Here is a 10,873-nt window from a genome sequence, read left to right on the forward strand (position 1 = left end):
ATGTAGGGTCCTGCTGAGAGGTCCATGACCACAGGCCATTAACAGGAGATGCAGCAAGACCAACAGAAAAAAGCACTTAAAAACATTTAATTTAATAGATTAAAAAAAAATTGCTTTAAAATTATAGAAAGGCAGGAGGTTGGACACAAGTACACCTACACTGAGGACATCTCACAGACACTTGAACAAGATATTTGTACCAAACAGCATGGTCAGGGCAGTACCAGTTTGCTGGCAGTGCCATGAGTACCAGAACAAGTTGCACTAAGCGTTCCTGCAGAGCTCCAGCCATGGCTGCCACCTACAAGTCTGGCACTTGGAAAGTAGGGAGGAGCTGGTGAACACAGCCACGTGACAGATGGGATGACTACAACTGCACCATCACGTGGAGCCTCCTGTGCACCAGGAAAGCAATTTTCATGGCCAGAGGGCTGTGCTGGTGTCACTGCCCCTCTGTGGGACTGCAGGAGGGCAGAAACCACTCCTGGGCCACCAGCACTCCCATCCAGCCAGGGGACCTCCCTGTGAGGGGAAGAGGCAGCACATGACCCAGCTCTGCAGTCCTGACTCTGTGTTTTGCCAGTGGGTAGGGTTACAGACACAGACACCACATTAAGGAATACTGTAACACCCACCCTATAATTTCTATACTAAGTTCTCAGTTTTCTCTAATTGTACCCCCAGTTACCTGTCCACAGAATCGCCAGTCATTTTCCCACATAATACACCCTCTGACTATAGTCACTCAAGCTTCACAATATCCAAATAGAGCTCGAGAACATTTCATGTGTTGGTACCACATGGATTGTCTACTGTCAGTGGAGGTAGTTGGTAAGCTAATTGTTTCATAATTATCCAAACCTTAACATATAATGCAATTATCAGAACAAATAGCATAAAGATTAGCATCAATAAAACGACACCAGGGTAAAGCACTCAGGTGAGAATTCTGGCAGGTGTAGAACCCATCCAAAAAGTCTCCCACCATCCATATTCTCCATCTTTCTTCACCCACTCCATCACATGATGAATTTTGCTCATGTCATGATGGACAGCAATCAAAGACTTTTGTCCATTCTCTTGGGCTTGTTTCAGCAAGCCTCAGGTCTGTGTGTTGTAATAGTTCCTCTACCAATTCATACCAGTGGGAGTAAGCTGCAAGTCTTGAATCAGGGTATAGCTAGATTCCAAAAATTGACAGGATATAACAGGAGGTAAAAAACTAAAAAACTTCTTTTAAAAAATATAAACAAAAAATAAATAACTAAAATCCTATAATTGCAACAAAGTTACAGGCACAAATATTGGAGTGACTGCTTGTATCTTCAGTAACATTATCTATAAATACAAAATCATAAGAGGTTCCCTGGTCATGCAAGCACACCATCCAAAAGAAAAGAGTTTCCCCTGATCTTTGCTTAAATTGTTCAGATATTTCGTTTACTTCATGTTGAGTATAATCCTCTGTGAGTATCCATCCTGACCTGCTGACCATTAGCATCTAATTCCACCTTTCGTCTCCATGCTGGTCTCACATCTACAGATTCACCTGGGGAACCAACCTCATCAGAATCTACAGAATCCCAAATATCTCCATTCCATTTATCAGGATCCCACTGCACACCTGCATCTGCAATTACTGCATGTATTTTCTTATGATTCACTTGCCCCCTCCTTTCCTTATACCAAGCTACTCTAACTGCAGCCTTCTCAGCAAGTCTAGGAAATCCAACTTAAGAGCAAGCAGCTTATTTTGGCCCTTTAGCATTACAATTTGATTCTGCAACTCACATCTGTCACTCCATTTCAACAACTGTTCCTTTTGTTGCTGTTTTGTTTGATACACTGTTAACAAAATCCATCCTTGCCTTCCCAAAGTATGTGCTTTCTCACATGGTCCTCCAACCTTGGCCCACTTGAGGGTCAATGGACTATACAGAAGGTCTTCCCATCTGGGAATTTCAGACAGGACTGATTCCTTTCATTTAGATTTTAAAAGCAACAGTTTGTTCTGACCCTGCTGACTATGCTGGTTTTGTTTTGGTAGGTAGGGTCAGAGACACAGACACCAACTTAAGGAACACTGGCATTTGTGATGATAGAAAACAGCAAAGAATCACAAAAGGATAAGCTAAGCAATGCACCTAACCATGAACAAAGAATTACAAAGGGATAAGCTAAGCAAGGCCAATCATTGCTATGAAAGAACGCCCGCAGTGATTAAGAAATATACACCACCAGTTACCCCAATGAAAATACATCATCCAAGTCCAAGAGATATCAGCTGTGGGGGGAAGCTGTCACAGCCAAAGACTGGAGAACCACAACAGTAACTGGGAATTCCTCCAGTGCCTCCGGCTTTTTAGGCCACGAGGCTCCCCCACTTTGCTGTGACAGTGGTTCAGCTTTTACATGGCTAAACAAAAAAGTTGACATAATCTCTAATTTCATTTTCCTGCCAGCTTTCTCCTAAAGTCTGGCCAGGGCTCAAGGAGAATCCAAGGGAGCTGTCTTTGAACCTACACCCCCTAATGAGGCCAGATGTGGCCATATCCTGTTTCTAGATATAGAAAGATGAACATGTTTTGCCAATAAATAAACACATATAACAATACTTCGTTAATGGGTGGAAACATACAACATTTGGTTGGAACATTCATCCTAGATCAGCTTTGGCTCACAGCCTCAGAACTTCACTCTGGGACTCATTCTCTGCAGGAGAGGGGACGGATGTACTCTCTGGATCATGGTCTTGTCCCAAAGTGGCAAAGAGGTCCATGGAGCACTAGTCCCCAGGCCCTCAGACCGCAGCAGCCCCAGGGCTGAGGTCCTGTCCAGGATGGTACAGAGGTTTTTCTACTGTGGCACAGGCTTTTTCTGCATTTTTCCCTTCCACGCTGTTCCGAATCCCATAGGTGAAGTAAATAATAAAACCTGCAGGACAGTTTCCATATGAAATGTGCAATGGTGGGCTGTCAGCATTAACAGATCCCCAGGAGAGACCTGTGGACACTGCACTCCCCATTGCAGGACACCTACCCACAACCATGCAGACGGCAAAGCGCGCCCAGGTGCCCACACTCAGCTGGACCATCAGCAGGATGTTAACGAAGGTGCTGAAGATTGGCAAGAGTGGGAGGAAAGGTACCTGCAGGGGACAAGAAATGCTGTGTCAGCTGTGCCTTGAGGGACCAGGCTGGGCTTGAGGATGCTACTGGCCAATGGAAAGATCCCCTCCCTGCCACAGCCCAGAGCACCCAGCCACTTCCACACTGGGGATTGCACCTCAGAGAGATGCGTTTCAGGGCGCTGGGCTTTCCTGCTGACTGCCGGGCAGCAAGCCCTGGCAGACCCTGCAACGCCCAGATCCTGATGGAATCCAGGGAGACACCAAGATGCAGGGGGCTGCACTCACTTTGAAGTTTAACCGTGCATTGCTCTGCGGCTGCCTCCAAATGATGACGGTGAGAATGAGCAGAGCCACGAGGAGCAGCACCACAGCCACAACAGAGCCCACACTGGCTTCCTTCAGCGCAGCCATATTGAGGGTCATGACCACGCAGATGACTGTGATCAGTGCAGCTGCAAGAAAGAGGGTAGTCAGGGCAGGGCACATGGCCTCCCTGGGGCCCTGAGCCTCACCAACAGCTGGGCTGAGGCACCCACTCCTCCTGCTCAGGTCCAGCACTCACTGTCTCTAACATCCACCCCAAAGCCTTAGGAAAGTCCTTTGCTGGAGACATTTCCCAGACCAGCAAGCTGCAGGGAGCCTGTGCTTGGCTGGGCTTGGACCCAGCTCTGGTGCTTACCCAGACCTGGCTGAGCCACCCCATTCTTGCTGTGCAACAGGACAGATCAAACCTTGCTGGCCAAGCCCAAGCACTCTGAAAGGGCTGGAGACTGCCCTTGCTAGTGGCCAGCATGAGTGAGGCTCATCACAGGGATCTCCCATGACCACCTGCACACCCCCAGCTTAGCACCCATGTCCTCCAACAATGCCTGTGCACCCCAAACCACAGCTGTACCTTACACTTGGCACCCTGCTTATGGTTTAGCACCTGCTGGCAACCTGCCCCCTCTCCTCTGCCTGGCATGCTATCCATCCCTTCCCAGCTCTGCAGAGACACACCAAAACACTCCAGCCCCTGGCAGGAAGGGACACCAGCCACCAGTTCCCACTCGCTCACCAATGACTGCGACACAGGCATAAACAATGCGCCCCGAGAGCACAGTGGGGGTGTCCCCAGGCGGGTTGAAGAGCATCGCCAGCGACAATGTCTCTTTGTGCTGGGCACTGGCAGCAATGATGGTTGGGTCCATGATCACTCTATCCTCCTCATTCCCATTCAGCTCCAGCATTTCCATGGTCCTCGGGGAGTTCGGCTGCCTGGGCTGGTACCTGAGCAGGTAAGACAAGCTTGCAGCAGAGCCCAAGGAACTTCCCAGCCCAAGGGAACAGAGGGCAGCACTTTCATATCCCTGCTGCTCCAGCAGTGGCCCCACGACAGCCACTCCAAGGCTATGCCCAGAGACCCACACAGGCTCTGGTCAGCAGCCTTCATCTTGGGGGCTTGACACTTCCCCAGGCTGCATGCCCCTGGAAAAACGTGTGGCTACAAGCCCCCAGGACGATGTAAGGAACATTGACCCTGGGCACTGCCAAACACGAGGAGTCACGCACCGGAGGATGAGCACACACAATGCCACCAGGGAGTAGGCCAGCAGTGTGCCAATCGACATGAGGTCCACCAAGTCCTTCAGGTCAAGCAGGAGGGCAAACACGCCTGCAATGAGGACATGCAGCATGAACACAGCTCCAGACCACCACAGGGCTGAGTATGCGGAGGTAGCCAGGAGCCTTACCTGCAAAGAACCCTGAGACAAAGGTGGCAGTCAGAGGGGTCTTTCTGCTATGGTGGATCTGGGAGAGGAACTTGAAGAGCAGCCCATCCTCTGCCATGGCATAGATCACTCGGGGCATGGGAAACATGGAGCCCAGCAAGCTGTCATGGAGAGAGATTAGGCAAGCTGCCCACATCTACCACCCAGAAAGGGAAGGGACCAGCTCTGTGCCAGGAGCCCAGCCAGGATGAATCCTGCCAGTCCCTGTGCTGTGCCAAGCAGAACTAGTCCTACCTGGTGGAGAGGGCACACAGTGACCCAACAGCAACAGCGTAGCGAGCAGGCTCCCAGTCAATAGCCTTGAAAGCCTCAGGCAGAGGGCTGTTCTTATTCAGGAGGAAGTAGGGCACCATGAGAGTCAGGGACGCAGAGACCCCGCAATAAACCACAAAGCAGATGAGGAGGGACACAATGATGCCAATGGGAATCGAGCGCTGTGGGTTCTTAGCTTCCTCCCCTGTCCAGACACAAGAGCCCACATGTGCCCCATTCTAATGCACAGCATGAGGCAAGTACCCCCAGCGGATGAGCCAGAGTAGGGACTTTCCATGGCAGCACAGGACTGGGGAGCAGCAGACAGGGGCTGTTGGAGAGGAGGAGTCCCTGGCCATGCTGCTGCACTGGCATAAGGGATGCAGCAGCCTGGCAGCCTGGGCTTGCAGCCCCCCTGGCCATGCCAGCCCTTCCCCCCCACCAGTAGCTCCCTCTCCCTACAGAGCCTGATGAATAGATGTCCTCCTTGAAAGTATGCCTCGGCTTTGCCAAGGTGTGCTGCACCACGCTCCCAGCAAGGGGCTCGGCAGCAGGAAAGGAGGAGGCTGCTGGGCAGCCCCTGGAGGCAGGGAGGTCAGGCAGAACAGCCTGTACCAGCCACCCACTAAGTAGATTTCTGGGGTAATGAGAGGAAATTCAGAGAGCTGCCTGTGCTCCAGGAAGCAGCAGTTTTGCATGAACCCAGTCACTTGGAAATAGGCTGCTTGAGGCTGGGAAATAACTAGGACGCACCAACAATTCCTAGCACTGTCGCAGGCTCGGCTCAGCAGTGAAAAGGCTCCCCGCTGCTCTGGGAGCTGCCTGCACAGGCAAGGTGCAGCCCTGCTCCAACCATGTGGTGTAATGAGCCACTTTTCCTGGGGCAGGGCAGGCTCTGAGCCCTTTTGTCTAGCCCAGCTGAAGACACAGACTCCACAGGGAAACCTCCCAGGAGTGGTGAGACCAGCTGTTTTCCCACACCATGTAGCATCCTCCCCCATCAGCTCCCAGCCAGCTGCTGGCTGTGCAGGGGAAATGCCCAAGCCACCCTCACCCAAGGCAGTACCTGTGGTGGCAATGCAGTCAAAGCCGACGAAGGCATAGAAACAGGTGGCAGCACCGGTCAGGGTCCCTTCCGGTCCAAAGGGGAAAAACCCACCAGAACCAAAAGCTTTTTTCCTAGAAAAAATGCCATAGAGCAGCTGCCATGAGGTGTAGGGACAGGAGGCCCCATGCCTGCCCTTTGCCAGATCCTGGCCTGGCACACTTACATGTCATCTGGTGAGGCTGACTGCGAAAGGTTGACATAGTCCTTCTCTGAAAGCTGCCAGTTCTTGATGTCTCCCTTGATGAAGCCAGCAATGATGACAAAGCCCAGCACGAGCAGGTTCACTGCCGTGAAGATTTTGTTTACGAGGGCAGATTCACTGACACCAAAAGCCAGCAGTACTGTGGGGACAGAGGACGTGAGTGGGGACCTATCAGGCTCCCATACCATCACCCCTGGTACCATGGAGCCTCTTTCCTGCATACCCACCAGTAAGCAGCAAAATCAGGATTAAAGCAAAGAAGTCTGGATGCTCGGCCAGCACTCCTGGCAGGTGCATTGGGATCTTGCTGGCAAAGAAGGTGGAGATGTGGTTGCCAATGATGCTGTCAAATGCTGCACTCCAGGCTCGTGCCACACTGGCCGTACCTGGTTGATGGCAAATCTGTACATTAGTCTGAGCCCAGGGCAGACTGGCACCAGCCACCTGCACCTGAGCACCCACCTCCCTGCTGATCCCACCTCACACCCTGCCCCCACAGTACCACACACTGCCCCCAGAAGTCCCTTATGCTGCCAGCACGGTGCTGGAAGGAGCCCCACGCATGCCACCTGGCCTTGTACCTATGACATAGGAGAGAATGAGGTTCCACCCGGCTATAAAAGCCCAGATCTCGCCAACGGTAACGTAGCTGTAGAGGTATGCAGAGCCAGCCTTGGGAACACGGGCTCCAAACTCTGCATAGCAGAGTCCAGCCAGTACAGATGAGAAAGCAGCCAGCAAGAAGCAGACAATGATGGAGGGACCAGCCATCTCCTTGGCTACCTCTCCAGCTAGCACATACACACCAGCCCCTAGGGTGCTACCCACACCCAGGAATACAAGGTCCAGTGTGGAGAGGCACCGAGCAAAATGTGTATCCTCAGAGCTCAGGTCCACCATGCGCCGGCGGACCAGCTTCTTTCCAAAACTGGTCATTTTTCCACCCAACATCTTGTCTTCTCCTCAGTGAAGCTCAGCTGGTCAGAAGTCCTGCAAGAGAAGGGAAATGTGAAGCTCAATGTCCTTCAGGCAGCAGGACTGGGACTGCAAGAAGCAGGGTAGGTAGTGATGCCCACAGGAACCTGCTCCACGCTCACCTATTGGCACTACACCTCTGCCATACTGGTTGGCCAGAGACCGTGGTGCCCTTCAAGGCAATGTGGGGCTGCACATTACCTGCCTGCACAGCCCTTGCACCAGAACAGTGAGCCAGGGATGAACCCAGTCAGTCCATGGTGGGAAATGCTCATTGCTCAAGCCCAGAGCCTGCCCACTGTTTCCCAGGCTTGGCAGTCTGGAGATCTTTCAGCCCAGACTTGACTGCTGGCACATTCCTCCAGCCTGGCACATGGGTGTGCACAGCAGCAATGATGTGGAGACAATTCCTCCAGCACAGGATTTGGCAGGCTGGGCTGACTCACTGGGATGCAGCCATTCCTTTTTTGCTTCCAGCATCTGTACCACATTCTCTGCAGGGATGCATAGCCAGACAGACACACAGGTCTGTCTGACCAGCACAGGTCACTGGTGTCTGCTAACAGTGCTTGCTGAGCAGTCTGCAAGCTCTGCAGGATGTAATCACCCCGAACGCTTGACATTCCCATTCCTCTTGCTCACAGCAGCCATCTATCTTCAAAAAGCTCTGAAGATGAGCAACCTGTGAAGCAGGCATCCAGCACAGAGGAGCTGAAAGGTAAATTCCCAATACCCATGACCACAGCTGGCAACTTTGCCCAGCACTCAACCACCCGCTCACCAGTGTCTTCTCCCTGCTGGCTTTTCCCTTCATTGGGAAAGCGAGCATACTCCATCCAGGTGCCCAGGACTGCATGTCACACTACATGTATCAGCCTAAGTACACAAGGATAACTTTGTGACCCTTTTCCACAGAGGATTATCAGGACCACAGTGGCAGCCACCACCTCGGCTGTTTCCCCATGACCATCAAACCATCCTGCTTCTTCATAAACCTCCTCCCGAGCTGGCAACGTGTCATTCAGCCTTTACCGCAAGTGCAACAAGTGCCCCAGCATTAGCACCCTTCTCAACCACTACCTGGACAACTCTAGCTTCCTTCCCCAGCGCTGCTCAATTGTTCGGAGTATTTCCTGTACCCGATTCGAGATCCGCATCCCGTAGGTAGAGGAGAACCAACGTCTTGGGCGGCAGCATCTCCGTCCCGCCGCGGAGCCCGCCGATGCGCCGGATATGGCAGAATCCGAGCCGACCACGTGCGAGTCTGTGGCAGCTGATGCAACAGCGGCACCGGTTCCGCCAAGCCCCTCCCGGTCCGGCGGCAGCCACCACTCACCAGCGGCTCGGCTCGGCTCGGCTCGCCCCGCCCCGGTGCGATCTCCTTAAGGCGAACTCAATTCGGCCGAGAGCACAGAGGGGGACGAGGTTCGCCCGCGATGGACTAGTACAAATAAATGGGCAGGAAGGAGCGTTCAGAAAGCCTGCCCCCAAAACCAGGCAGTCGTGAGCGGGGACCCCGCCTCCAAGCCCCACCCGCGCCCGAGTTCCCGCCAAGTTTTAGAAAATATATATATTCCAGTAACAAGAAGCGCCAAGGTGAGGCATGGCTCGGGAAAGGCTACGGAGGGGACGGCCGAGGGTCTCCCGAGTCCAGATGTGCCATGAGAACAGGGTAGGTGATGGGAAACGCGAGTCTTGGGAAAACCGTTCGGCAGCCAGGAGAGGCAGGGGCCAGCATCACCCTTTACTCAAACTGGGACCCTCCCCTCAGCAGACCGCGCCTGACGCAATCCAGTGCTTGCGTGTCGTGAGCGCCCATTCAAAGTGGCAGCTCACAGAGAGGTAAGCCAGCCCCATGCCGGCATCACTGGCAATACCCTGCTCCGGCGCCGCTATCGAGGCACAGACTTTTCAGTCGCTTGCCGAGCGGAGCGGACAGGAGCGCTAGGCAAGGACCCCCGGTGGGGGGCCAAACGAAAAAATGGAAATCTCCGGAGAGATGAGGTGATGGAAACACCAGCTCATGCTTTTAACTGGCAGTGACGCAAGCTCGCCCCCGCTTCCCTGAATCGAGGAATTACAGGTCAGCAACGCCCGAGCCCTCCCTTACCCATGACGAAGTTCAAGAGGCAGACGGCAGCATGGCTGTTACTACTCAGACACTGCCCACTCCTTCCGGGGCTGCCATCAGGCAAGGACCCAGCTGGGCAGCTACATCGCCGAAAATGTTCTCAGACAGGGTAGGCAGCACCACGGGCACAGCAGGACTCCAAGCAGGGTCACCCTGTCCACACAAGCAGATACTGGGTCCCTAGAACAGTGAGGGGGCAGATTACATGATTTGCCTATTGCCAGAAACCTTCTTGCAACATCAGGCATTGGGAGGCAGTTTCCAGAAGGGATCAGCATCAGGACACCAGAACATGTCTCCAGCTCCCAGACCTCACATGCAGCTCCACATTTGTCTTCCCAGTGTCCCATCCTCACCTCCCAGTCATACTGCTCTCCACTCCCATCATTCAGGGCCCTGATCCAGCACAGGCCAAGGGCTGGGAACAGGCAGAGGCATGGAACAAGCCAAGCACGTCTCAACAGGAGCAGCAGGAAGACAAGCACTAGCAAGGCACATGTAGCCAGCATCAAAGGCGGGTAGGAGATGGCTCCAGCCCATAAAGGGGGCCAGAAGCCCTGCAGAAACAGATCCGCATCAGTCCCTGGATGCCCCCACCAGCTTCCACAGCTGAAGCATTAGAGTATTTCAGATTGGAAGGGACCCATAAGGACCATCAAGTCCAGCTTCACCCATGAGTGCCTCTCTGTTTACAAATAATAAATCTAGCAGCGCATTTTTTCACTAACTCCCTTAGTACCTGCACCAAGAAGTTATTTTCACCATGCATGTACAGATAAACATACAGCATGTTAGGGCTCTCTGCTGCAGATTGTGCCAGCACTGGAGCTGCCCCAGTAACCAAGTGCCAAGCAGGGGTGGGAGACAGCTGACACAGCCTCCCTGTGCAGGACCTGCAGCCCAGGGCAGCCGCCCCTGGAAGGGATGTGGGCTGCCTATGAATGCACATTCCAAGGCAGCCAGGAACAGCAGTCAGAAATAACAGAGGAGCAGGAACAGGCCAGCCTTCCCAGCCCAGCCTCAGGGCACTGCCAGCACCAGACAGCAGAACTCTCCTGCCCATACAGCTGCCCACCACCACCACACATCCAAGCATCCCACCTGAAAGTATAAGTTTTGTCCAGAAATGCTTCCCCAAAGCTACACTGTACGTCCATTAACCAGCACCTAGCTCAACCTTGTGACAGACCTCAAATCTCTGGCTGAGAAAACGAGCAGCAGCCAAGCACAGACCTGCCCTGTTCACCTGGTACTTTGGGGATTAGTGGGCAGCGCTGGGCACTGCCTCTACCCAAGCAGACAG

General features: G+C 53.2%; 1 protein-coding gene across 5 annotated transcripts; it reads right to left on the minus strand.

Moving 5' to 3' along the window:
* Positions 1-72: 72 nt before the first annotated feature.
* Positions 73-9,705, minus strand: SLC7A3 (solute carrier family 7 member 3). Of its 5 annotated transcripts, none has more exons than XM_088172920.1 (13): positions 9,550-9,705; positions 8,579-8,880; positions 7,046-7,454; positions 6,692-6,850; positions 6,426-6,603; positions 6,221-6,333; positions 5,137-5,359; positions 4,864-5,003; positions 4,682-4,784; positions 4,188-4,399; positions 3,416-3,582; positions 3,040-3,148; positions 73-2,934 (listed from the first exon to the last, which is right to left on the minus strand). In XM_088172920.1, exons 3-13 carry the CDS (start codon positions 7,413-7,415, stop codon positions 2,801-2,803), a joined length of 1,908 nt encoding a protein of 635 aa, XP_088029046.1. In that variant the 5' UTR covers positions 7,416-7,454; positions 8,579-8,880; positions 9,550-9,705; the 3' UTR covers positions 73-2,800. The 5 variants fall into 5 exon arrangements, with proteins under 5 accessions (XP_088029046.1, XP_088029044.1, XP_088029045.1 ...); XM_088172918.1 differs by having other exon boundaries at positions 8,520-8,880; XM_088172919.1 differs by having other exon boundaries at positions 7,562-8,880.
* Positions 9,706-10,873: the final 1,168 nt, after the last annotated feature.

The sequence above is a fragment of the Sturnus vulgaris genome, chromosome 14 (genome assembly GCF_052056855.1).
Source record: "Sturnus vulgaris isolate bStuVul1 chromosome 14, bStuVul1.hap1, whole genome shotgun sequence".
Lineage (NCBI taxonomy): Eukaryota > Metazoa > Chordata > Aves > Passeriformes > Sturnidae > Sturnus > Sturnus vulgaris.

What these genes read in the sequence shown, in the direction of transcription:
- SLC7A3 (XM_088172920.1), bottom strand. Translation starts at nt 7,415, where the DNA reads ATGTTGGGTGGAAAAATGACCAGTTTTGGAAAGAAGCTGGTCCGCCGG. An exon ending in CTGTGTGCCCTCTCCACCAG is followed by an intron (nt 5,004 to 5,136) that starts GTAGGACTAGTT and finishes TCTCCATGACAG; the next exon opens with CTTGCTGGGCTCCATGTTTC. An exon ending in TGTCTCAGGGTTCTTTGCAG is followed by an intron (nt 4,785 to 4,863) that starts GTAAGGCTCCTG and finishes TCCTCATTGCAG; the next exon opens with GCGTGTTTGCCCTCCTGCTT.